At 31.8% G+C, this 27,028-nt stretch overlaps 5 protein-coding genes across 9 annotated transcripts; 3 read left to right on the forward strand and 2 right to left on the reverse strand.

Annotated features, from left to right (window-relative positions):
* Positions 1-4,688: 4,688 nt before the first annotated feature.
* Positions 4,689-6,536, forward strand: BCIN_08g00310 (hypothetical protein). Of its 3 annotated transcripts, XM_024694311.1 has the most exons (6): positions 4,689-4,703; positions 4,823-5,175; positions 5,230-5,249; positions 5,315-5,422; positions 5,472-5,851; positions 5,906-6,536. In XM_024694311.1, exons 2-6 carry the CDS (start codon positions 4,977-4,979, stop codon positions 6,306-6,308), a joined length of 1,110 nt encoding a protein of 369 aa, XP_024550099.1. In that variant the 5' UTR covers positions 4,689-4,703; positions 4,823-4,976; the 3' UTR covers positions 6,309-6,536. The 3 variants fall into 3 exon arrangements, with proteins under 3 accessions (XP_024550099.1, XP_024550100.1, XP_024550098.1); XM_024694309.1 differs by having other exon boundaries at positions 4,689-5,175; XM_024694310.1 differs by lacking the exon at positions 5,230-5,249 and having other exon boundaries at positions 4,689-5,175.
* Positions 6,537-6,696: 160 nt separating this feature from the next.
* BCIN_08g00320 (hypothetical protein) lies at positions 6,697-8,719 on the reverse strand. Of its 2 annotated transcripts, none has more exons than XM_024694312.1 (5): positions 8,416-8,719; positions 8,238-8,358; positions 7,894-8,182; positions 7,795-7,839; positions 6,697-7,739 (listed from the first exon to the last, which is right to left on the reverse strand). In XM_024694312.1, the coding sequence occupies exons 1-5, from the start codon at positions 8,538-8,540 to the stop codon at positions 6,757-6,759; spliced, it is 1,563 nt and encodes a 520-aa protein (XP_024550101.1). In that variant the 5' UTR covers positions 8,541-8,719; the 3' UTR covers positions 6,697-6,756. The 2 variants fall into 2 exon arrangements, with proteins under 2 accessions (XP_024550101.1, XP_024550102.1); XM_024694313.1 differs by having other exon boundaries at positions 8,412-8,719.
* A 468-nt stretch (positions 8,720-9,187) lies between these two features.
* BCIN_08g00330 (hypothetical protein) lies at positions 9,188-11,741 on the forward strand. Its single transcript, XM_024694314.1, has 2 exons — positions 9,188-11,217; positions 11,271-11,741. Exons 1-2 carry the CDS (start codon positions 9,642-9,644, stop codon positions 11,297-11,299), a joined length of 1,605 nt encoding a protein of 534 aa, XP_024550103.1. The 5' UTR covers positions 9,188-9,641; the 3' UTR covers positions 11,300-11,741.
* Positions 11,742-12,349: 608 nt separating this feature from the next.
* On the forward strand, positions 12,350-14,705 carry BCIN_08g00340 (hypothetical protein). Its single transcript, XM_024694315.1, has 5 exons — positions 12,350-12,846; positions 12,911-13,882; positions 13,935-14,022; positions 14,073-14,193; positions 14,244-14,705. The coding sequence occupies exons 1-5, from the start codon at positions 12,596-12,598 to the stop codon at positions 14,405-14,407; spliced, it is 1,596 nt and encodes a 531-aa protein (XP_024550104.1). The 5' UTR covers positions 12,350-12,595; the 3' UTR covers positions 14,408-14,705.
* Positions 14,706-24,706: 10,001 nt separating this feature from the next.
* On the reverse strand, positions 24,707-26,827 carry BCIN_08g00350 (hypothetical protein). 2 transcript variants are annotated; one of them, XM_024694317.1, is made up of 2 exons: positions 26,404-26,827; positions 24,707-26,315 (listed from the first exon to the last, which is right to left on the reverse strand). In XM_024694317.1, the coding sequence occupies exon 2, from the start codon at positions 26,300-26,302 to the stop codon at positions 24,779-24,781; it is 1,524 nt and encodes a 507-aa protein (XP_024550106.1). In that variant the 5' UTR covers positions 26,303-26,315; positions 26,404-26,827; the 3' UTR covers positions 24,707-24,778. The 2 variants fall into 2 exon arrangements, with proteins under 2 accessions (XP_024550106.1, XP_024550105.1); XM_024694316.1 differs by having other exon boundaries at positions 26,380-26,827.
* Positions 26,828-27,028: the final 201 nt, after the last annotated feature.

The following is a 27,028-nucleotide window of genomic DNA, read 5'->3' on the forward strand; positions in this document are numbered from 1 at the left end:
TCGATTTAATCGATTTCGTTTTTAGGTTTTCGCTTAATCCACTTTGTTTTTATTATATATAATATCTTTTAATTCTATTGGAATCTCTTTTTTTAATTTTTTAATTGGAAATATAATATCGAAATTATTTTTAATAGTATCAATAATTATATAAATATTATAAAAATTGTTTATAAATAATAAGATTTTTTTATTTTTATAAAAGTATATTTTCTTATTATTGAAAGCTTTTTTGATTTTAAATTCTTTACAAAACAATCTTATAGATAATAAACTTACTTTTAGTTTTGGGATATATAGTGTTTTCAATTTGTATAACTTTTTATTCTATTTGATTTCTATTATTCTATATTTTTTTGTAATCAACTTTTCTTTTTCAATTTTTATTCTTTTCGATATTAAAAATAATTTTAAATTAGATAAAAAATAAAATTGATCAATTATATATAACAAATAATTGATATCTGTAATTTACTTTTTGATATTATTGTAGAAAAATATATATATAGATTTATTTGAAAGATAATAGATTTTGTCTTTATTTAATACTTTTGTAATAATATAATTACAATTATATACAGAATAAAAGAATAAGCTATTTAGGGATGATTTGTGCTTTCTTTAATTAAATGAAGTTCGATTTTTGAATAAGAAAGAGGACTTTTTGATTGGATTCTTTTTGATATAGGCTTTGATATCTTCTTTGTATAAACAATTGTATATTATATAATTAGATTTATTACAAAAGAAATACTTTTTGAATTTGTTAAAGTTATATAGTTTTCGATTGAAGCTTTAATAATGGTTTCTATTGAATTTCTTATAATTTTAATATCTTTGATTTTATACTATTATAATTATTGTTATATCCTTATTATTATTTAATATAATAGTTTTTTTTAAAATAGCTGTTTCATTTATAATATGAATCTTTTTAAATTTGATTGTAAAATCGAGGTTTTGAATATTGATTGTTTTAATAATAATATTGAATTGTTTCGAAAGGTTTTGAATAAAGAGATCGAAAATGATATTCTTAATCAATATATCTCTTTATTTTGTTTTTGTTTCAATAATCTCCTTTCGAATAGAATAGATCTCAAATTAGGCTTTCTCAATTATAATGCTATTTTTAAACTTTTATATAATGAATCAAATAAACTTGTTTTATAGTTTTTGAGGGATAATATATTTATATTTCTCTTTTAATCTAATTCATTTCATATTGAATTCAATAATCTCTTTAATAAATTCGTTATTTATATTATTAATATATTGGATAACAAAGAGTTCTATACTAATTTAGATTTTCTTTATTTTGTGTATTACCTTATCGAATTCAATTATTCTTAAATTGATATAGAGTGTTTTATATATAATTATATTATTGATAATAATATAATTTTAATCTTTTTATATAATATAAAGCTTTGTTATTTTGAATTATTATTATCAATTTTTTCAATTGAGAATTGGGATTTTTGATGGTTTATTATTGTTTTTGTTTGTTATAGTGGTTGATTTTCTGATATAATTGATAGTATTGTTATTAGATTTGTTTTGATATATAGTTTCAATTAGATTATAAGTTTTTCTTTTAAATTGCATTTTCTTTTTCTTAATATAGTTTGAATTTTCATTGAATATGAATGTGAATAATTTCAAGGGAGTGAATATATTTATTGAATAAATAATAAATATATATATATATATTATTAAATGATTTAGTTTATTATATTTTTAAAATCTTTTGGATCTCGATAATGAAAAGCCTTTATTTCAATTCTTTTATAATTAGGCTTTTATTTCTTAATGATTTTGATAGTCTTTGCTTTTTCAAATATTGGTTTTTTTTTTTTTTTTTATACTTTATATATTTCCTTTTTTAATTCTAATTCAAATACAAATTCAAACTTATAATTTATTTCAAATATGACTTTTTATAGAGTATAATAGAAAGTATAGAGTAAAATAAGAGAGCATTTGTAGGGCAATTATATTAAGTATTTTAAAATTATCTATAAGAGAAAGAGTTTTGATATAAGTCAGAGCTTTTTATTAGTACTAATTAGGGCTAGCTCCCCCTATTCTAGTATTTATGTGAACCATACTTTCAATATAATTATTATAAAAATCTAAATGTTTATTAGGGATTCAAATTATTAAAATAGTTAGTAAAGGAATAACCTTTTTGTAATGAAAATCGTAACAATTTCTACTTTCTTTATAATATAATAAAAATATTGACATAAAAACTAGATTTCTAAAAAGCTAAACTTTTATTATTATTTAATATTCTTTTTTTTTTCGAAAATAATGATTAGTTATTAAAATAAGAATATTGAAAAAGGCCTAATTTTAGTGTATTTTCAAATGGCCCACATGATGATATGGCCCACATGCTAATAAACTACGTTATAGAAGATAAAGATATTAAATATCTTCCATTTTCATTAATTTTTATAACTCTTTTTGAATAAATATTATAAAAATAAAAGGTAAAAAAAAAGGAGAATCGATATTTTGGAATTTTTTTTGAATAAAATATAGGAAATTGAGAATATATCAAATATATTTTGTAAATAGTTTTGATGTTTATTTAAAAATGTATATATTAATATATTATATAATATTTTAAAGCTTTATTGATTGTATTAAAGAGGGTATTATTGTATAAGTAATATATCGAAATGATATTTAAATTATATTTATTGAATAAATTTATCTAAAGCTTTAATTTCTAAAAAGAATTTATATAATTGATTTTTAAATTTAAATTAATAAGATTTATAATATTATTATATACCTCTAATATTTTGTTTAGAATCTATTATAATATTTTTATCTTTTATTTATTTATGAATAATTACTAAAAATAATTTAAAATAAATAAATATCTTTCAATAGATAAAATAACAATATTAACAAATTTCAAAAGTTTCCAACTTATATATAAAGAATCAATAACAATAATTAAATATAATAATCTTTTTTTTTAATTTTTAATATTCTATAATTTATAAGACACTCCATTAAGAATAATAGAATTTATATTTCTGTATACTATTTAAAGGTTTTATTATATTTATTTCTTTTCAAAGGTTTTATTAATTTTGAAAATATAATAGTGATATTTGTATTAATTTCATTTAATATAGGTTTATTAAATAATAAAAATATATTGAATAATGATTTATAGAATCAATTGATCAAAAGTGATTGATTTATTAATATAAATTCTTTATATCTACCTGGACTAGGGAAATGACTCAAAAGAGGAATTGATATTATATATTATTAAAATTAGAAAAGAGCCTTGTTCTAATTAAATCTAAAATAAGTTTAACATAATGATCCTTGCTAGCTCTGTTCCAATTTTCCAAAAGAATACGGTAGTAAAGACCCCCGCTAATCTATATTTCAGCCTTATAAATAATTTGTTTGATTCTTGTAACGTAGTTTATTAGTGGCTCGGTCATATTAGTAAGTCGGCCACTGTTTTTATATACAAGATTCGTCTGTGCGTAACCGTACACTTTCTTTATTTATATTTAGAATTTCTTGAAAATCTTATATATAATATATTAATATATAAGTATTTTGAGTTTCAAATTTTTGAGAAGAAATTCGAACTGATATATAAGTTATTATAAGAATAGTTTTTTTGTAACGAAAATCGTGACATTTTCGACTTTTCTTAGAATATAATAGAATTATTTAAATAAAAGTTAAATTTTCGAATCTTGAATATTTATTATTATTTAATATTCTTTTTATTTCAGAAAATAATGATTGATTATTAAAATGTAAATATTGAAAAAAGACTAATTTTGGTGTGTTTTGAAATGGCTGATTCATTGATATGACCGAGCCACTGATAAACTACATTATAGAAAACACCCATGAATTACAAACATTACCCCCACCTGTTTAGCACATGTAAAGCACTCGCGAAGACCCGCAAATACGAACAGGGGTTTGAGCCACTCATAACAGACCGGGTATTGGCGCCTCTAATTGACCCCCTGTTAATAATAGCTTAGGGTCGGGTATTGGAGAATTGACGCGAAACCACCCGTTGCGACCACTGAATGCAGCCACTTTGATATCTCCTGTAAATGGGAGTAGATTTCTTGAGGCATTGAAATAATGCATCTTTATTGGGTTACGAGTCTTACGAACCAGCCAGTAAATTTACCTAATTTCAAGGCTCTTACGCCGGCAGAATCCAACATTCACTTGCCAGTTGCCAAAACGAGCCGCATGCATGCTGGGTGTTACAGTAAGCATACCCTCCCCCTTCTCCGCCCCCCTCACCAATGCTGTATGCGAAATTGCAGAACTGACGCATCCTTTCTTCCTTTATCATTGGTGTTGCAGATCACATCCCCTGAATATGCGCGGCCAAGACCAACAGATTCTGGGCTTACCGTAGTAATCGTGCTCTAGTATGCAATGACAAGGCTACGTACTAATAAACTTCACCCATCCTTATCTTTCAATATTACAGAATACAACTCCCTGCCGTATACAATCCCACATCTAGCACACCGCATGGCCATTTTTAGGCTATTGCACGCAAGCTTTTTCTTACGCAGCAGCCAAGGCCTTACTGGACAATATACATTCACTGGGAGCATGCAGGCTGACCACTGCTTACCCACCACCATACAGGCGCTGTGCCGCAAGAACTTTCAACATCGGTAGGTGGTACAATTTATAGTACGGAACATCATTTCCCGTACGTGCTGATGGTGTAAATCTTACCACACCTGGAGCACACCTCTATGCTACGCTGACACGGCCTTCAATCTACTCTCAGAGGTAATATGCCAACCCAACTTCGTTGACTTCTATCGGGGCACCCAGCCTCGTGAGGAATATTTGTCGACCTTTTGTCTTTTGCATTTACATTCCTTATTACCAAGGAGCACAGAAGCAAAATAAACTTCACATCACAATCTATCGCCAGCATCATGTCAATGCCAGACAATTTTCTTGACCTCCCAGCTATGGAACCTCCCGCTGGCGAGGTACAAAATCTTGATAACCCACCGAACGGGAACAATACCGTTATTGGCATTTATTCTGTGTGCATTGCACTTGCTTCCGTATTCGTCGTCCTGCGTCTCTATGCCAAATTCATTTTCACGAAAACCGCAAGAGTTCAGGATTGTAAGTTACTCTCTCTTCCACCCGTATCTCGGTGACAATCTGATATTTTCGCAGATCTCATTCTTCCGACCTTTGTACGTCTATTCGGACGGGCTCCGCATTGTTTTCTCGAGTTGATTACTAACGCTTCAACACTTAGTGTATCTTCATTGCACATTGTGTGTACTGGCTGAGAATGAATGGAACTACAGGAAACTTGGTCCACACGTGGAATTTCCGTATCGGGGCTATGGCCCCATTTTATAAGGTGAACCATCTTCCTGTCAGCTTGGTCCACTTCGTTGACTCTCATGCAGAACGGCTTCTACGGGCTCCAGTTCTACTCGGCTGTAATGCTGGCTATCAAACCGCTGATCCTGCTTGAATGGATTCACATATTCGGTTCAGCTGGACGACGATTCACCTGGATATGTTATATCCTGGGAACAATCAACGTTCTTACATACTTCATCGCCATTACGGTCGATTCCTCGGCCTGCAAGCCGCGTGAGGCTTGGTGGGACATCACAATCCAAGGCCACTGCATCAACACCAGGAATCTCCCAATCGCCACTGGCACTATAAATGCCGTGGTAGACGTATTCATTCTGCTACTTCCACAGGGAATCATTTGGAGGTTGCACATGTCCAGAGACAAGAAGATTGGCGTCGCCCTTGTCTTCGCAGTTGGGCTTTTGTAGGTCTTATCTCAACAAGCAGAAATATACCTTGACTAATGGGAAGCATATAGATCTTGTGGTGCAGCTCTTGCGCGGATGAGTCTGGGATATATCTATTCCGACTCGGAAGATGTTGCCTACTTCTTCTCCCAAGCCGGTCTCTTTTGTGTCGTCGAGATGACGGCTGCGATCATCGTCTTCTCGGCCCCAACAATACCAAAACCTCTTGGTAACTTTGCTAAGCAGGCTACCAGCTCAATCGGTCGACTGCTTAGGTCCTTCAGTGGTGGTTCAACTTACAGAACTGGAGCTGCGGATACAAAGGCCAATGCCTATGTACATATCGACGAGCACGGAAATGCAGTGCCTCTTGCGAAGCTGAGATCTGGTAAGAGTGGAGAATCTGCCAAATCTGGACAGACTGGGCAGAAGCGCGCAGAGAGCATTGAGACTACAGCTGATTCGGTAGTTTAAGTAATGGTGTAAATGGAGGTCTTATCTCTCGTGTTCAGAATATCTCATTCATAGTAACGAATAGAAGATTATGTTAAAATTTATATTTATTAAAGGGTTAAGGTATATGAGTTTATAATAGCTTGTGGGATTACCGGTTATTTGTCAGATCAGAAACAAAAACTACTTTTTCTATTTTTCGTTCACAACCCGCACTTCCCATTCTCTCATACAAATCTTTTAAAACCACAACTTGAAAAATAGATTGAGTTTAAGGCTTTGAAAAATATATAGAATAATTCATTGATTTATAAAATATCATACAAAATTCTCATTTTTGAAGTCTTCTACATCCAAATATAGATTTAGAATCTGCTTTCAGAAAAGCAGAAAATTCACCAGATTTTCTTGGTGTAGATTCAGGTCGGATTTGTACATTCGAACTAGCCCTAAAATTCTAAATACATCTCTATACCGTATGGGCCTTGACCTGGATGCCTTGAGACCCCTTTCGCGGCGTGGGAATGAAATAGTCCGCCTCTATCTGAACATCGCACAGGTCCGTCTCAAATAGACTGAGTACGCCAATCTCATCGCCGATTCTCGCCTCTCTACTACTCCAAAGCCTCCACACATGCGACAGCACTATATAAAGCTCACCGTATGCGAGATTTATTCCCAAGCAACTGCGGCTGCCTCTGCCAAAACTAGTCAGGTACCTCTCCAGTTTCTTCCCTGCATCACCGAGCCAGCGCTCGGCGATGAAGTCCCTGCTACAGGGGAAAATATCTTCGTCACAGTGTACTTGTATATTGGTGATACTCACTGGGGTTTTCGGTGGTATCGTCCATTCCTTGCCTGTCTCCTTGTCTACAAAGACTATCGCGCTATCAGGATCAATGCGCTGCGAACGTGCGGATAGGCCGTGGCTCAACCGCAGGCCTTCCTTAATTACGGCTGTTACAAAAGGTAAGTTCTCTAGCGCAGCAAGAGGTACTGTACCCACATCATCGACTGTGGGCATTACGGTACGCAATTCTTCCTTCATTTTCAGCAACGTCTTCGGCTGGCGCAGGAGCCAGAATGTTATCAACTCCAGCGTCGATGCTGTGGTGAGTGTCCCGGCCATGACTAAGACCTGAGCATCTTCAGACAGCCGCTCTACTGTCTTCTCCTGGGGAGGAAGCTTAGAATCGAGAATGGCGTGGAATATGGTTAGGTGGTCTTTTCCGCGCCATGCTTCATTTTCCCCGGCCATGATCTCCTCAACTTGTCTCTTGGATGTCCGCTTTAGCTTGAGGAACGATGATAGGACTGGCAGTAGCCACTCCACAAGGGTCTCAGGCAGCGCTTTCATCACGTTATTTACCCATGGTACATGTTTCATGAAATGTATTGAGCTGATACCTGCAAGAGCAGCATTTCGTGATGAGGGGTCAAAATCGGGGGATTCTAGAAATCGATAAGCTCTTGCCAGATCGCCTATCAAGTTCACATAAACCCATACCAAGTCTGTGATCGCATCGTGCGAACGAATAAATACTCACGACGTCTTAATAGAACTCTGTCAGCTTCAAAAAAGCCTCAGGTGATTAGGATGTATTACCATTCCCAAAAGCCGAGAACATACAACTCGCGTTCAATACATCACCCGTATCCCTGAATTTATTCATCTGTTTCAACATGACGTCGAGTCTCTCCTGTATAACTGGTTGCAGTCTTCTCACATTTGCCATACTGAAATAAGGCTGTAGAGCCGAGCGACGCTGGCGGTGTTTGTCATGATGAACCGTAGAGAAGACACTTAGGTCGAGCCCTATAAATTTGGTGAAGCGAGGGTCTTTATCAGACCGACGGGGTGCGGCAGAACTGGCGTAAATCGTATCAAAGAAATCCTACTCCGGGTTACTATCGCTGAGCGGGCTGCAGACACTGGCATGTATAACCTACTGGATCAGCGATATGGAGTTCATCTGGCGTGATCCGCATAATTGGTCCATACTTCTTATGCAACTCCATGATCTTGAATGTGTATTGCCCACCGAGCCAGACATCATAATAGGCTTCATAACTAGAATAAGTCAAATTCAGTTATCATCTCAAATAGGTGGTGCAGCATAATACTTGCAGGTATGTTAATGCTGCTATACGCGGTCCTGGAATCTGCGCCAGGGGGCTGAGATATGCACGCCAAATGACTGTATATATAACCCAGCCTACGAAAACTATTAGAGCAATAGTATAGTGATCCATGGTACGGGTACGTGGGCGGGGCAAGACTTGAAAGGAGAATGCAAATGTAAGGCTCAAGAGTTCGCTGAATCTCGAGATGGTTCAAGGTCGGGCTTTAAGGGACCGAACCATGACTGTCCGGAAGCATAAAAACATCTTCAGTGGCTGGCTGCCTGATTGGTTGGACTTTGGCTGCCACCTGACGAAAGGTCTGGGGTCGCTTCTAGATTACCCCACGCCCTAGCTCCAATCTACGTTGCCACCCACCTCTTCCTTGCAATTGACGCAATAATAGAAAAGGCGCCATTCATTAATTTTAAACCTGACGCCGTAGACTTGCAGAAAAGTGTCGAATTGTAGTAATATGCTCCGCTCTCGTAATCACGATCGACCGTCTCGGCCCCCAAATTATGAATATATATGATAAGAAATTTTAGGCGAGCTAGTGCTGACGCACCCTTATCTAGCTGTCACCGGCATCTGTCCAAGCTCAAGAACCCCGGTATTTCGTACTAAATAACTGCCGAGACTGAGTAAGGAGACTGTGAGACTCGCCCATCACAATTCACAGGTTAATCTGCAGACTGCATGGTAGGCTGACATCGGATGAACTTCATACCGTCTTGGTCTATGCCCTAAATTTGTTTTTGGTTATAATTACCAATACTGGCAAGGCCATGCAGATCACCTCTTGTTAAGTTGCTTTCTGCTTCTGTTGTGCCAGAAGGCAACTTAACCCACCGCCCTTGAGCAGGGTGGTCGCCCAAAGTAAACGATTAGGGTAAGGTGTTACCGTTTCACTTAGGGGCCATACGCACAGACGGGAGCTCTGGGAGATAAAGAAAACTGTGATTATGAGGCGCAATAATCAACCGGTAGTTGCCTAGGTAGGTGCTAATTTTATGATTATGTCCTAAAGTAAGCTGATGAGATACGACTCGGAGGCACCCAATGGGAGACTTTTACGACCTCCCTCCCTCCCGTCTATGTCTTGCGCAAAAGAATTACTCATAGAAAGTCGTATCCAGGCTAGAATGATTGCAGGATAAAACAGTAGGCTTCTGCAGCTGACTTTCGAGCTTGGTTGACGGAGGGCTAATACTTGTCACATAATCTTACAAAATGGGAATTTACAAGTTGATTCGATCACTATTAGATCTCATACCTTCACTCAATACCTCCTATAGTAAAGACCTAAAGGTTCAACCAAAAAATGACGCAATGGTACTTCCTTCCAATTTGACGACTAGAGAGCATTCTAGCTTCTCCCGTCATGTAGGCACTCTCGAAGACTTGTTCAACAATATCAGCGAGGTCAAGGGCTCAATTAACCGCGAGCACACCTCATTCTTCGTGGTCCTGCAACTTCATTTCCCGCCCACAAAGGCAAATGTTGAGGAATTTATTGCGAGAGCTTGGGAGAGTCTCGGACAACGATACCCAGCGCTACGTGCTCAAATCTCTCCCCCGAGCAAGTTCGACTCTCGCAAGCAGTCGAGCATTTCTGTGCAACCCTGGGATGCAGCAAAGTTCCGCACGTCGTTCACCACGCACCCCAACTGCCCAAACGTCGACGTACTTTTCTCCGCCCCTTCCCCCAAGAGAACGACCGCCACATGCCACTGGCTCCCAAATCCGGGGCAGGTAGTGATTCGTACGGCACACTGGCGCTCTGACGGCTATGGGCTGGTTCTTCTTGCCGATAGCTTCCTATCCGCGCTGGCTGATGAATTACAACAATGTTCGAGTGCTCCCCTGGGAAACAACGGATCCAAACAGCTCCTAGCTGTACCCGAAAGCCTCGAGAGCCTGGTTCGAAAGTATCTACCAGCCCCGCTGCCGGAAGAAAAAGCAGAAATTGATGAAATGGTGGAGACATTTGCCAAAGGCCACCAGAGTATCGGTTTCCCCACCCGATCTAATGCAAGCACGACAACGCCTAGCATTTGTCAGCGTGCAGCGATACGTCTGACGGTAGAGGATTCGGCAAAGTTGATCAGTGGGTGCCAAACGCAAGGTATATCAGTGACTAGTGCCGTGAACGCAGCTGTCATCCGTACCGCAGCACAATTCCCCCAGGACCCAGGAGCGGACGCATACGCCATCTTCGCACCAGTCAACTTTCGGATGCTACTGATGGCAGCCGGAGCTCAGGAATGCTCGCAGCCGACCGGTAACTACGTCTCAGGGGCGTCGCTACGCATCGATAACGCAGTAGGCAAGAGCTTCCGTGAGCTCGCAAACGAGCTGAACACGATATACTCACAGGACTTCACACGTTACGAGAGACCCGGTGGTGGGAAAACGCTGAATCTTCTGCAGTCTACCGAGTCGTACATCCAATTCATAGCAAAGCTCTTCGCCCTATTTCCTTCACCCGGATGTCCATTTCCAAAAGCTCCCGTGATCAGTAGCTTTGGGAAGATGGATATGATTGTCAAGAGCGAATATGGCGGCGATAGTGACGATACGACCGGTGCATCAAAACTGCGCGTTACTGATTTCTGGGTAAGCTGCGACTGCGCGACGCCGATGATAACATTCAATCCCTACAGCTGGGGTGGAGCGTTTACCCTTTCATCCGCCTGGGAAGATAGCTACTATGAGAGAGAGTTCGTCATTGACGCACTCGAAAAGACTATGGCTGAGCTGGTAGAGGGACTGGAGATAGATCCACTGTCTTATCGAATAACTACTGGTTAGTAAACTCTGTGTAGGATGACCCGTGTAGTTTTATTGACTGTCTGACAGGTTGCAACGATGCTTCGACACGAAAGTGAAAAGAAAGTGAAAAGCCAGTCGCTTTAAGTCGGCAACTCGGTCATGATGATTGTAAGAGATGTAACCAGAATGAAGAATTTGGAGCTTTTTTGTCATGGTGAAAAGATGTCTTGTTAGTCTAGCTTGGTGAAGTGTATGATAGTAGGTCACAAAGAGAGTAGGAATCGATTTCTTGGTTGATAAACTCAAAATGAGGTCTGAATATGCTCTGCGAAAGTGGATGCGGATGACTAATAAGTCGCTCGCTTCAAGAGAATGCACGAACGAGATCTGCTTGCCAATGATACAACGAGAGCTGTGTAATATAAACTAATAAGAGATGGGGTCTATCATTTCCAAGCCTAGGGGCCCGCGGATGCAAGAAGGGCTGGAGGAAGTGCAGGTAAGCATACGATGGAGTTTAGTCTCTGTATACCCAAATTCCTGCCCCGAGATTCTTCATCTATTCAAAAATCAACAAATTGAGATGTAAAAATTCTGTTAGATTAGATCTGTTAGGCTACTTGGGAATTGTCTTGAGAAAAAAACAAAAACTGTCTCCAGGTTTATTTGGATATACTTTATATAGAGATAAAAAGGCTCGTAAATCGAATTTTGGTGTTGGTGTATACCTAGGTAGAGACCAAATCCACCGCGTAGTAAGGTAAACCGGGTGTGGCGTCGGGTGGATGTGATATTTCATACCTGCTTCGGCATTCTTTCCCTCTCCACTGGGCCTCACCAACAATTATTATACCGAATGACCCGCGTGTGCCCCTACATATTTGAGATGCATGAGTTCTCACGGATGTCAGCAGAAACACGCCCCCCGCGCCGCATGTGCCAAGATATTTGGATGCGAATCGCAAGGTTTCCACATATGTTGATCGGAATCAAGCTGATAACGAATTTATCCGCCAGAAAAGTTACACAGCAGCCCGTATTAATGCATTCTTCAAATGCCAGTTATAAATCTGTGCCGATGTAATGCATGCCATCCCGGTTCATTACAGTCTCACCAACTGCCTACTGATACCCGCCCAAATTGGACGCAGATCATCTAGTTATTTGATCACAGCCTCACAGGCAGAACAAGGGCACGGTTGGCTACCGTGGAGCGTTTCTCCTGACAAAATATCACAGAGTTCCAAGCCCCGGGTTCATCAAATAGATGTCTTGTTTATCTTTTGATCTTTTTTCCCTCAGATATAATCTCACGAACAAGTTGAGACACGCTCAAGCTCAACAGTGTCAGCGTGTAGCGAGTAATTGTAGTCCTCTAAACCATTCATTATACCCAACGCAGCTGGTATACAATGATGGCTGCAAATGGTTTTCAACAAGCTGAAATACAGACTACAGAAAAAGAGAGCGGCGAGAAACCAGACGAGCATTGGCCAGCAGGATCAGAGAATACTGTGACTTCACAAGATGAAGTCAATGAGAAGGCTCCAGATCCAGATGGGGCAGTCAATGCGCGGCTGAATGACTCAAATTTGCCCCAGAATTGGCCTATCCAGAAAAAGTTCTTCAATATGGCGGTTCCCTCAGTTTTGTGTCTCGTGATGTATGTTTCTTCGAGTCAGTATTTCGATCTTTCAAAAAGTCCCTACTAATCCACAAAATCGCAGCGCCCTCGGGGCTTCTATCTGCACTCCAGCTGTCCCAGACATCATACTCGGCTTTGGTGTTTCCGAAACCATTGCGCTCATCCCTCTCACGACTTACACGCTAGGCTTCGCCTTAGCACCGATGCTCAGTGCACCAATAAGTGAGATTTTTGGTCGGATGGGAGCATACAAAATTACACCTCCACTTGTCGCGTTATTCAGTCTCGGTGCAGGCTTCTCACCTAATATAACAGCTCTCTGTATTCTCAGATTCTTTGCTGGGTTCTTCGGAGGTGCCAGCCTGCCAGTTGTTGGTGGGACGGCGGCGGATCTGTTTCATGCGAAAGATAGAGCTGTTTCAGTGACATTCGTCATGTATACTGCGTTTCTAGGCACAGCCCTCGGCCCTTTGATAGGCGGCTTCATAACGCAGCGCCATCACCAATTTGCAACAATCGATGGATGGAAATGGTCCCAGTGGGCTCTTGCCATCATGATGATCGCATCTTGGATTCCAGTGTTTCTACTTGACGAGACATACCTGAAGGTTATCCTCGCTAGACGGCAAAAGAAAGACGAGAAGCAGAACAGTTTGCCAGACACACCAAAGCCACCTGCCTCTCAATTACTGCTGCGTGTGATATTCATTACGCTCCTCAGGCCAACGAAAATGCTGATGACAGAGCCGATTGTCGCACTCACTTCTTTGTATGCCGCTTTTACCTTCGCTGTCATTTTCACATTCTTTGCCAGTGTACCCTATGTATATACCCAGGTCTACGATTTCGATCGCGGCAATACAGGCCTAGTCTTCTTAGGCGTATGCATCGGGTGCACCCTTGGGGTCCCTACAATGATCTTTTTAGATAAACGTTTCTATCAAAAAGCATGGTCCAAAATAGAAAGTGAGGGAAGAACTGGCAGGGTGGCACCTGAGCAGAGGTTATTGGCAGCAATGATAGGCGGTTTCGGTTTGCCAATTGGTTTGTTTTGGTGAGATACGAGTCTCTGAAGATAATGCGACGTAAAGTTGACCTGTTCTTAGGTTCGGCTGGTCCGCCAGGGAAGATGTCCATTGGATCGTCCCTATTATTGCCACGATCCCTTGTGCATGGGGCAATCTGTGCATATTTGTCAGTAATCAGGATGCACGCTCATGAATTGTTATACTAAAAGCTCCCAGACTAGCATTCTTCTATATCTTACGGATACTTACGAAGCTCTTACGGCCGCATCTGCCATGGCTGCTACCGGTTTACTTCGTTATTTTTTTGGCGGTACTTTCCCGCTCTTTATTACACACAGTACGTCTTGCTGCTTCGTCAAGCTAAGAGCTTTTGCTGATTTCGAATAGTGTATAACCATCTCGGTATTGGCTGGGCGTCAAGCTTACTAGCATTCTTATCCATACTCCTGATTCCTATTCCATGGATTTTATATAGGTGGGGTCCAAGAATCAGGGCTGCTAGTAACCTTGAGACAATTAGAGTAGTAGAAGGAGATACGGAAGAGGCTTAGATATGCCAAGAGCAATCCTAAGCGTTGTCAGTCGAAAATGAGAGTCGTGGAACCACTGAAGTGGGGGTAGGTGGGGCTGGTGCCCACCGCCTTAAACTGAACGTCTCAGGGATCGATTAGGCTTACAAAGTCCATGACTTCAGGCTTATTAGAATTTCAAAATGTTCAATCATATCTTGAAATATAAGAAAAGCTATTTTGTCTATATCAATAGATTTATAATTGATGGATTCGTAGAAACAAACGAAGTAGAAAAGTACTAATGTATTATATAATTATATATCTATATAACAGGTCATTTTTATATTTACAGATTTATAAAACCCTTTTTGATTAATTATAAATAATATGCCGATACTAGGGCAGGATTGTTTTGATCGATAAGAAAGCTTGAAACTTCAATTCAGTATACAATCTTAAAAGAAAAGAAAATTCAATTGAAAAAGAAGTAATTAGATTAAAGCAATTGAAAGCTTTCTAATAATCTAATTAGTTTTAGAATAAGATCTATAATAATAATGGAATCAATTGATTAAGTTGAAAGGATCGATAAAGGTGGATTTGAAGATGTATTTGTAAGCAAATATATAATGCCTGAGGCACAGCTGCCTTGGATGTTTTTCAATATTAGAATCTGAATTAGAATTTAGATTAGAATTTATAGAAAGAGAATTAGAAAGAGAATTAAGAAGAGAATTAGAAAGAGAATTAGGAAGAGAATTAAGAAGAGAATTAGAAAGAGAATAAAAGAAGAGAATAAGAGAAGAGAATTAGAAAGAGAATTAGGAAGAGAATTAAGAAGAGAATTAGAAAGAGAATAAAAGAAGAGAATAAGAGAAGAGAATTAGAAAGAGAATTAGGAAGAGAATTAAGAAGAGAATTAGAAAGAGAATAAAAGAAGAGAATAAGAGAAGAGAATTAAGAAGAGAATTAAGAAGAGAATTAGAAAGAGAATTAAAGAGAAAATTAGAAAAGAAAAGAGAATTATAAGATTTTAAGATTTTAATGTTACGGGACAAAACGTGACCGGCTCAATTAGACACGTGACAATGAACCTCTCGGATCTACTATGTACCGAATGAGGCCCGCACACATATAAATTGTATAATTTGTATAATTATAAAAAAGCAATGAAAAGTCTTAATACCATAATATACTAATTAATTTATTACTATTATTTATTCTAATAATTCTTTTCATTCTTTAAAAAAGAAATAATTCATTAATTAATTTAAATAATAAATTACCATCAATATTATTATAATTTCTATAAAAAGAATACCTGAAAGAGATAGTAAAGAATTCCTTAGTACAATTTCAAGCTAATTAAAAAGAGGTATTGAAGAATTTTTTCAAAATAATAATAATAAAAATTAAATAATGAAATAATAATGATTTATTAATGAAGATAATTAAAGTCTTTAAAAAATGATTACTAATATTTAAGTAATAATATAACAATAAGTTGATATTGTAGATAGCTTAATTCAAAAAGAGATATTTAATAAAATAATAAAGGAAATGGAGAGAATAAAATAGATTTATAAAAGAATTATAAAATGCAATTTATATATTCTTCTCCCGATTAATAATAATAATATTGCAATCCCATTATTATTGGTTTATCAGATTATTGTATTTAATTAGGGGAAATCTTTAAAATTATAAAGATTAGAGAAATATGTAAACGAAAATATTAAAAAGGTAAAGGACTTTTTCTTTTAGATAGAAATTATATTTCGAAGTGATAATGGATATTATTTTCCAATAAATGAAAAAAAGATTGATTATATTATTTAATACTTTAAAAAGTAGTTTTTATTGATATAATATTGATATAAAAGTGAATTAATTAATATTAGTCTAAACTGATTCGATTTTAAAGAATATATATATAACTTTATTATAAATAAGAGAAATCAATAGTGATAAGTAATCCAATAAATCATTTATGTGAAATAATAATTAGGGTAATCAATAAATATATTTATAAATTATTTGGAGAGTTTAAAAGAGGATATCAAACTAAAAACAAATAATATTTGAAAAAAAAGGTTTCTTACAGGATTACATTTGTATATAGTTAAGAGAATATTGGAGTTTTTATAATAACCAGAATTCAAAAGCGAATTAATAAAATAAACTTACAAATTGAAAAATGTAGATAAGTTTTATTATAAATAAGATATTGATGAATTATAAGGGTTCTATAAGTGGATCCAGTTATTCCAAAATTTATAATATCTATTAAAGCAAGCCCGTTTCGAAGTTGAATAATAAATAGATATTACTATAAAACCTTCAAAATCAATTTAAAAAAAGATTTAAAAAAATGAATTAATTGATATCAAACCCGTTATAATATTATATACAAACTGTATAAAGAATATTATTTATTATAAATATTAATAAAAGGGATATTACATTTTCAATTGTTGAAACTTTATTATATATCAATATTGTAAAGGAAATTATAAATCCAAAAAATGCCTAGGAATTATATTACAACCTTTTCGATAGGGAAACACTTAGATTTAATTATTATTCTAAACATTTTATTAATATTGAATCCTCAAATAAAAGAATATATTATTTTTATTATTATAATAATATTTTAATCAAAAGATAAGTTGATAGTATTTCGATATTTTATTGATTCAAAAGCATAAGCTAATATTATTCAACAATTCAAATATATCGAATGGGATTGGTTACTTATTAAGAAAGGAATAGTTTTAATATTTGCGAACAATATTATAATACTATTATATAATAATTATTAGTTTTTTATTAAAATAAAAGATTAAAAGGGAAAGAAGAAAATCTTTATTTATAAGTTTATTATTATTATATTAAATTTATTCAAAATCGATATTATATTTGGATTATTTTAGTTATAAATAATAAACTCAAATATCGATTGGAAATCGATATCTCTTTATTATCACCTCTCTTTTAATAATTTCGAAATGATTTCTATAAATGAATTCTATAACAAAATGAAAAAGAGTATTCATATATATATTATATTATTAAAAATCTAACCCTATTATTATAAAAACAATGAATATCGCCAGATATTTATACTTTCTATATTAAATATTTTTAAAGAATATTAAAAATATTAACAAATCTTTTTTAAAAAAGAAAGCAATATTCTATCAAAATATCATTTAATAAAGCATTATATTAATCTCGAAATCAATTCGAAATCTTTTTGAAAATCAATTTATTTTTTATTTGAAAAGGAATTAATAGTATTAAAAGAATATTTAATAGAATATTAAAAAAAGGAATAGATAAGGAGATTTATTAATTCAATAAGAATATCAATTATATTTATTTTTAAAAAGGGGAAAGGCTATTAACTTTGTATCAATTATTAGGATTTAAATAGGATAATCAAAAAGGATTAAACCCTATTATCTTTAATTAATAAGTTCTTAAATCAATTTTGATAAAATATTGTTTTTATTAAATTGGATTTGCAAAATATCTATTATTATATTTATATTAAAAAAGGTAATAAATAAAAAATGGTATTTCGTATACAATATAAATAATTCGAATATTTAGTTATATTATTCAATTTAATTAATATTTTAGTAATATTTCAAATATATATTAATCAAGCATTATTAGACTTAATAAATATTATATATATAGTATATCTAAATAATATTCTGATTTATTTTAAAAATAGAAAAAGTCATATATAGAATATCCACAGAGTTCTCGAATACTTTATAGAATACAAATTATTTGTAAAACTAAAAAAATATATCTTTTATATTTATAAAATTGAATTTCTAAAATTTATTGTTTTGGAAACAAAAATGATAATAAAATCCAATTATATTCAAATTATTATAGAATAACTAATATCTACAAATTTTAAAGAATTATAAATATTTCTGAACTTTGTAAACTTTTATCAATAATTTATTAGAATCTATTCGATAATAGTTTATAAAATAATTGCCTTTATAAAAAGAATAAAGAAAAATAAAATGATAAAGAAGTTTATATAAATAAAAGAGATCCAAAATATATTTGAAATATTAAAAAAAGCATTTATTATAATACCAATATTCAAATACTTCGAATTATTATTTTATATTATAATTGAAATCGATTTATTGATATTTACTTTAAAATATATTTTATTATAATTATTTAAAAAAGAGATTATAAAAATATTAATATAATAATAATACTCTATCACATTTTATTTGAAAAAACTAAATCCTATAAAATAATAATATTTCATTTACAATTAGAAATTATTAATAATATATATTACATTTATATAATAACATTATTATTTGATAAATAATTGGTATACAATTGTAATGAAATCGAATTATAATAATTTATAACATTTTATAATAAAAAAGATTCTTAATAATAAATAAATTAAATAAATAGAAATATTAATAATCTATAATTTCGAAATAATATATAGAATAAAGAAACTGAATCTAATCAATAGATTATTATATTATTCTAATTATATTATTGATATAAAGAATATCAATAATATATTATTTACATTTTAAAATAAATTAAAAAATATTATAATTATTATAAATTTATTTTATAAATTCATTATAAAAACGAAACCCTTATATATTATTATTAATCATTTATAAAGGAAAAGATATAGCTTATTATTATATAAACAATTAATTTTATTAATAAAAATTGATTGTAAATAATCAATATTATATTGAATTGTTAGTATTTTTATATTCGATGAAATAGTATTCGAATTTATATTGAAATCGATAGAAAAAGCTTTATTGTAATTTCAAAAAGAAAATGATTTTATAAAGAATAAAGAGTATTTAAGATAAAAATTATATTTTATTAAAGATATTTTATTATAATAAATGGATATTAATGAACTTCTTAAATATAAAAAGAGTATATATATATTATTAAATAATATTTTTAGAATAGAAATCTTAGAAATATATTATAATAATCCTATTAAAAATTATTAAAATATTATTAAAATATTGGAAATATTAAAATCTAAATATTATTAATTTTTAATAAGAAAAGATATCAAATAATATATTAAAATATATATAATATATTAATAAATCATTATTAAAAGATATAAGTTATATAGTGAGTTATAAATTCTTCTTATTTTAAAAGAATTTTGAAAAGAGATAATTATAGATTTTATTATAGATTTATTTTTTTTGAAATATAAAAAATATATATATAATTTTATTCTAATAATAATTGATAGATTTATAAAACTAATTTAATATATTATTATTAATAAAATAATATTGTCTTTTAAATTAATTGATATTATAATTAATATAATATTTAAAGATTTTGATATATTAAAAGATATAATTTTCAATAAGGGATTATAATTCATTAATAAATTTTGGAATAGTTTAATATTTTATTTGTGAATTTGTTATAAGTTATTAATGGCATTTTATTTACAAATCGATAATTAAATTGAATAATAAAATCAAAATTTAATTTATTATATAAATTGCTATATTAATTATAAATAAAACAATTGAATATTATTATTATCTTTTATTAAATTTATATATAATATAACATGATATAGTATAATCAATATAAGTTTATTTCAGATTATATATAAGTTTCAATCTATATTTTATTATATTGATGAGAATATTGATTTAAAAGGAAAGGTGTTAGCAATATATAAGTGTATTAATATTTTAAAAAAAGAAAAAGAAAAGCTAAAAGAATTCTGGAAATTGATAATCAATTAGAAAAACAAGAATATTATAAAAAGATTATTATAATAATATAATATTGAGGATAAAGTAATATTAAATATAAAGAATATTAAATAATTATAATTTAAAAAAAAATTCTTTAATTGATTTATAGATCTCTTTATTATAATAAATATAAAAACTAATAAATAAATATATGAATTTAGATTATTGTTTATTTATAAAATCTATAATATATTTTATATCTTTTTATTCGAATTATAATATAAATAATAGAGTATCGCTGATCTATTATTATTAAAAGAAATTAATGATTATATAAAATATAAAATAAAAAGGATTTTAATATATAAAAAAAAAATAAAAATATATAATATCTAATATAATAAAAAGACTATTAATTAATAAAAGATATATAAAAAGCATTTTATAATTTAGAAAATATAAAAGTAATAATAAAAGAATATTATAAAGAAAAAGTATTATTAATATAGAAAAAAAAAAAAACAAAAAAAAAGCTTAAAAATATTTAATATAAAAAGATCTTATAAAATTTATATTTAGAATATATATATTATATTAAATTATTTAAAAAGGATTATCTAATAAAGAAATCAAAAAGAATAATTTCTTTGAATTTATAATATATCAATAATTAAATTCAAATGATTTATTATATAAAAAGAATTCTAAAAGATTGAAATCAATTTCCTAATTTATTTATTTAATTTAAAAAATCAATTACAATATTTTAATTATTAAAAAGAATAAAATCTATATTATTAATATATCTTCTAAAACTTACAAACTCAATTTAATTAATCTTATTCCCTTTATTAATTTCATTTTGATTATCAACTTTTTCTTTTTCATTTTTATAAATCTTATTAATAAAATAAACTTTTATTGAAAAACTAATAATAATTTATTATCTTTTGAAAATTCATTTTATATTAGAATTTTCAAAGTGAAGTTTTTAAAACAAATTTATTTAATTATTAGATTTATTAATATAGATTTATTAAATAATATTAAAAACTCTTTTTTAGAATTTAAAAAAGTTTATAAAATAAGAATGAGATATTAATATATTATGAAAAGCAAATTGTAATGATTTAAAAATGAAAAGGAAAATAATAAATCTAATTGTGAGTTTATTAGATTGAGAATAATAAGATATAATAAAAGGAATGTTTTTTCTATTCAAACTTTTAAATAATAAAATCAATACACTTTTATTCAAGAAATAATATAAAATATTAATAATTTAATAAAGTTAATCCAATATATTATTCTTTTTAAAAACAGATTTTTCAAATTCATTAGAATTTATAATTATATTCCTCTTTAATTTTATAAAACCTTTTCAAAAGTCTTACTAAACTATTATAAAAACAATAGAACCTATTTGATTTAATAAAATAGAAATATAATAGTAATCTAGAAAACCAGTTATTATATTCAAATTCTAATTATTATTTAAGAGTTTTAAAAAAGTTTAAATATTTTATAATATATTAATGATAATATATACAATATGAGAATATATAATCAAAATTATAAACTCCCTTTCTTTATTTGAATTTAAAATAGCGATTAATAATATAATAAAAACTACAATGGCGATATTCAAAGTAAATAGATTATTCTAAGAATTATTAAATCAATTATTAACAATATTAAGGGATAAGAATAAAGCAATCGATAATGAATTGATATAAATCTATAATATGTTTTATAAGATTATTAATTTTATTCAATTTGAATATCAAAAGAAAAATCAATTCCTTTATAAATTGCAATTTATAAATCCTTTTTTATTTAATTTCTTTTTAAAGAAAAATCTTTATTATCTTAATATATTAATTATATCGGTAAATCATTATTTTAAAAACATTCTTATTTTCTTAATTATTATTTGGAATAAGATATTAAAAGATATGAATTTGATATAAGAGGTTTATATTGAAAATAAAGCAAGGAAATATTAAAAAACAAACTTTCTTTTATTTGTAATAATAATTATATTTAGTAATAGAACTTTTATTAAAATAACAAAATTTATTATTAAAAAAAATAACAATTTGTTTAGAATATTAAAAGCAAATAGAAATAATTAATATAAAAGGGATTATTACAAATCAATCAATAATAACAACCGAAATAATAGATTACAATGTAGTTATTTTTATATAAATAAATAAAAAAGAATAATCTAATTATAGGAGATATATTAAAAATAAAAAGACCCCCCTTATAGAATTATTAATAATTTATTAATAAAATAATAAGATATATAAGAATATTACTATTTACTTATTTATTATTTATAATATTTAAATAAAATTGAAATTGCTTTTGAAATATAGTACAGAATTAGATATATAGTAATATAACAATGTAACCCATATTCCAAATAAACAATACAAAAGAAAGCAAACATTTTTTGGAAATGCGAAATATAAAAAGAGAGGTTTTATTATAGAACAAAATGTGATTGGTTCAATTAAATATATAATAATAAATCTTTTAAATTTATTATGTATTGAATGGAATCTATATATATATAAATTATATAATTTGTATAGTTATAGAAAAGCAATAAAAAGTCTTGATGCTATAATATATTAATTGATTCATTATTATTATTCATCCTAATATTTAAAGTTTAATTACATTTCTAATATCTTTATATATATTAGAAGTAAGAGATTAGTAGAGTTTATAAATTATTATTATTATTATTATTATTTATAATTAAATCTCGAGCGTAGCGAGGATCAGGGATTTGAGGGCTGGCCCTCATAAAGATTAAATAATTAAAATTAAAATTTTATATATCTTAAAAATAAGAAAAAAAGATAAAAAACTTCTATGAATTCACAGTCTGAAAAATTCTTTTTCCCCGACGGCTAGTATAAATAGTATTCAAATGATATTTCAATATATGTTCTAAACCTTTCTGAATATCTATTCATTTCTATTCAATGAGATGAATTCATCCTTATAATATAATAATATACCTTTCATTCGCGAGTCATCATGTTTTACAGCTACAGTTCCAACTATAGTATTTATAATGTTCTTTTTTAGATTGGGTATAACAATTGAAGAGTAATAATTAATAAACTTTAAAGGATTTATCTTAATGAGAAGGAGTTGTTTTGATGATGAGGAAAAGTCGGAGGGGAAAAGAGAGGTCTTATATATTAATTATGTGTTGTAATTAAATCTTCCGAATACATATTGAACAGTGAAAGTCTATGCATAGTAGTTTCTACGCGCTTTGAAGCATAGGCCTATAATGAATGCCAGCTCTGCATATCTTTTAACATCGGTTAAAGAAAAGGGGGGTGTGATGAAGGTTCGTGAATCAATGGTAAGGCCGATTCGTACTTATACTAGTACGAGTGTAAAAGATTTCGACTAAAGGCACAATAACCAATCATGATATTGAGACCTAATCGTACTCATGTAAGTACTAAGCCTCATGGGGATTATTTATTCATCAGTTAAATACTAAGAACTAAACGTACTCATGCAGAGACATTAGTAATAAATTTGGAGGCAGAATTCTGATTCAATATATCCACTGTATATCCTTATTTCGATTCACTAGAATTCATAAAAGAATTACTTCTTTTTTGTTTCATTTAAGAATATATATGTAATTTTCAAAAGTATTTCGAAAAAAAGAATCGAAGGTTTCAAAAAGGTTTTGATTGAATAATTAACAGTAATGGATTTTAATAGAAGAAATAATCTTGAAAATAAAATCAATAATATTTTGATTGCTTTTCAAAAAAATCCATTACGGCTGAGGAAGATGAATAAAAAAAATGAAGATAAATGTGATAATATCGATGAGAAAGAAAATGGAATTGATGAAATGCAAGATCTTATAATAGATCCCCGACTCCATGAAAATTGAGGAAATTTCTAGGAGAAGGTGATGAGCTAGGAATTGTTTTTCTTCTTTCCTTTTCTTGTGTTTTTTGGGGGGGTAGTTGTAGTAAGCATTGTAAAAACCTTGAAGTCAGAATCGTACTCAATAAAGTACAAAAATTTCACGCCTTTGTCCATCTTTCAACATTCTCAGAATCTCAACATTTCTTCTTTATCAGTCCTCGTTCAAATCTTCTTTTCTTTTTATCGGAACATCTACCGGTATACTAATTAGTGTGCCACATCTGTATCAAAAAGTCTCGACTTTACAACTCCGCCACCATCCAAAACCGATTCATCTGTTCAACCACTTGAACAGGGAAAAGTAGCATCGTCGATGTCTGATGATATACAACCTTCCTGACCATTTCATTTCCAAGATTGATCAAGTCTGGCACATTGTACTCAGCTCATATAGCCGCTCTTTTTAACAGACTATATGAGGGGAGGTGAGATTGGGATAGTAGAAAGCACACGCGAAGTGGGTACATGTAAAGCCTCAGATAAGACTAAGGTGAGGTAGAAGGGACGCAGCCGGAGATTGAAAGACCCCAGAGCGCAAACAAGTTGGAGTCAAGGATGAGGAACAAACATCAAGGGGAGAATTCGTTGAAGAATGAAGTGAGGCTATTGCATTAAGATAAGAAGACGAAAGAGCGCAAACTAACTAGCATTGAATAAATTACATTTTGGTTAGCTTAGAAGCAGTACAATGAGCTTCCAAACTTTTCCGTTTTTCACAAACAGATTTGTTCTCTCTGCTATCACTATTACCCAGCTTGCTGAACTCTGTTAACACACGAGTAATGCAAACACCTTTCTGATCATAATACTCGTCTCGATTGCATCTCCTATCTAGAGCAGTAGTACGAGCAGCATCACCCAGCCTCATAAATTGCTTTAATGCCGGACCCATTTCGATACCATGATGAATTCCATTAGCCCATCGAATCAATTTGGCTATATCTGAAATGAGCCACGAATTTGTCTCCTTCCATAACCCGAGAGTGTTATCGGGGTCGGAATTGAGCGGGTCGTAGAAAAATAATGCAGAACACCAGAGTAAAGTAGCATCAAATAAACTAGTATCTGATATACGAACACAATTACCCAGGATTGAAAACTTGATGGTCAAATGTTTGTGTTCGTGGACATTTGAGTTTATTCGTATCGCTGTTTGTATCCATTTCAACAACCTCGAATCAAGAGCTTGTGATACCTTGGAATTAAGAGCTTGTGATACCTTGGAATCATAATCAAGTTGCTGATTTAATCCCCGAGAGTCCAAGTTAGCGAGCTGTTCCTTGGCGAGCTGTTCCTCGTCCGAATCCACACCGAAGTTCATTTCGATATATCTTGGATCGTTTTCGATGTCATCCAAATTCACTTGAATATCTAACAACCCTTCACAGTCATGAGAGACAATATTGACCGATGACGTTTCCTGTTCGAGGACTGGCAGTGACCGGGGAGCCTGCACTTCTGTAAATAGTTGAGGATTCCTGGTGTATGGTGGTAGCAGCGACATTGAGCCAAGTTTATTCCATTCCACCAATTCAGGCACTTGCTGAGTATATATCTCGTTGATATTGGTTTTGTGTATATCGATCGGGGAGTTACTCAAGCGATCACGAATTTCTTCCAAACCCACCATCGCATAATCATTTGGCTTGATATATACAGTGAAGGTTTTCGTATCAGAGAGAGATTCGAGGCCACAAATCAATTCTTTTGAGGTGTAATTCCGGGGTTTGATGGTTGCATTTGCAGCATTATTTCCTTTTGTGACGATGAATCCTTTTGTACTTAGATCGAATTGTAAACAGATAACATGTACTGAATCGCTGAGTCCAGCGTCGTGAATGGCAGAAGCATCGAGACGAGATAAACTACCAATATTCGATATTAAACGTCGCTTGGACGACTCTGCGAAGTTGGCGTCTGGGGGAACAACTAACAACATCTCTATCTTCTCCCTATCGCCTCCGAGTATGATTGATGCCTTGAGAGAAAAGTGAATGTGAATACGTCCTTCCTCATCGTGGTATGCAGCTAGGAAAAATTCGAGATTCTGCCCATTTCGCTTCAGGCGAGAACCTAGCGTACAAGGCGCACCCGATTGATCTTCCCATTTGACAAACACTCTTTCGCGAAGAAGACAACGTAGTTTGAGTTTTTCGATCAAAATATTCGTTGGATTCGACATGATTCATACCTATCTATAACTATAATTAGCGATTGATGAATATAAAAAAAGATTGGATTGGAATAATGTAAGCCCACACTTTACGTGTGATTCCCACCCACCCAGGCTATGGAGCAGCCTTGACTCTTGCTCAAAATGATGTGGAATTGTTATCCACAAAACCGAATGTATAAGTTGTTTTGGAGTTGTTCTCGGCGTAGGTGTAAATCCTGCTGAAAGCTAACACTTGCGGGGTTGTTCTAAGCAGCAATTGCACAAGGACTACCACGAGCAGGGTCGCCTCAAGCAGTAGATACAGCAAAGAACAACTCTTTTATACAACACGATACAGAAGCGATTCGGATTCGTTGTAGACGTCGTGCGATAGTGACAGAGGAGGGGTATAGAAATAGAAAAATAGTGCTTATATAATTGTAATTGATAAAAATGGGAGATGGTAATGGGAGATGGTAACGGGTGATGGTAATGGGTGATGGTAATGGGTGATGGTAATAATGGGTGATGAAAAGAGAAAGAGTAACTACCTGTAGGCTGACAGACTTTTTAGTAAGCAAGCCAATAGCCGAGGCTGACAACGCACATACCAGAAGGTGGATGCAACCACCCGCCCTTTAGTCATTCTATGCTTCTCTCCAGACCAGCAACATTTCCTATTGAGAAGAAATTCACTGAGTGCAAATCACCGGCATCTAGGTACCAATAGATATCTTCAAAGTTAGAATCGTG

Source organism: Botrytis cinerea, chromosome 8 (assembly GCF_000143535.2).
Source record: "Botrytis cinerea B05.10 chromosome 8, complete sequence".
In the NCBI taxonomy this organism is placed as follows: domain Eukaryota; kingdom Fungi; phylum Ascomycota; class Leotiomycetes; order Helotiales; family Sclerotiniaceae; genus Botrytis; species Botrytis cinerea.

What these genes read in the sequence shown, in the direction of transcription:
- BCIN_08g00310 (XM_024694309.1), top strand. Translation starts at nt 4,977, where the DNA reads ATGTCAATGCCAGACAATTTTCTTGACCTCCCAGCTATGGAACCTCCC. An exon ending in CTATGGCCCCATTTTATAAG is followed by an intron (nt 5,423 to 5,471) that starts GTGAACCATCTT and finishes ACTCTCATGCAG; the next exon opens with AACGGCTTCTACGGGCTCCA. An exon ending in GTCTTCGCAGTTGGGCTTTT is followed by an intron (nt 5,852 to 5,905) that starts GTAGGTCTTATC and finishes GGAAGCATATAG; the next exon opens with ATCTTGTGGTGCAGCTCTTG.
- BCIN_08g00320 (XM_024694312.1), bottom strand. Translation starts at nt 8,540, where the DNA reads ATGGATCACTATACTATTGCTCTAATAGTTTTCGTAGGCTGGGTTATA. An exon ending in AACTCCATATCGCTGATCCA is followed by an intron (nt 8,183 to 8,237) that starts GTAGGTTATACA and finishes AACCCGGAGTAG; the next exon opens with GATTTCTTTGATACGATTTA. An exon ending in GTTCTCGGCTTTTGGGAATG is followed by an intron (nt 7,840 to 7,893) that starts GTAATACATCCT and finishes AGTTCTATTAAG; the next exon opens with ACGTCGTGAGTATTTATTCG.
- BCIN_08g00330 (XM_024694314.1), top strand. Translation starts at nt 9,642, where the DNA reads ATGGGAATTTACAAGTTGATTCGATCACTATTAGATCTCATACCTTCA. An exon ending in GTCTTATCGAATAACTACTG is followed by an intron (nt 11,218 to 11,270) that starts GTTAGTAAACTC and finishes ACTGTCTGACAG; the next exon opens with GTTGCAACGATGCTTCGACA.
- BCIN_08g00340 (XM_024694315.1), top strand. Translation starts at nt 12,596, where the DNA reads ATGATGGCTGCAAATGGTTTTCAACAAGCTGAAATACAGACTACAGAA. An exon ending in TCAGTTTTGTGTCTCGTGAT is followed by an intron (nt 12,847 to 12,910) that starts GTATGTTTCTTC and finishes ACAAAATCGCAG; the next exon opens with CGCCCTCGGGGCTTCTATCT. An exon ending in TTGCCAATTGGTTTGTTTTG is followed by an intron (nt 13,883 to 13,934) that starts GTGAGATACGAG and finishes ACCTGTTCTTAG; the next exon opens with GTTCGGCTGGTCCGCCAGGG.
- BCIN_08g00350 (XM_024694317.1), bottom strand. Translation starts at nt 26,302, where the DNA reads ATGTCGAATCCAACGAATATTTTGATCGAAAAACTCAAACTACGTTGT.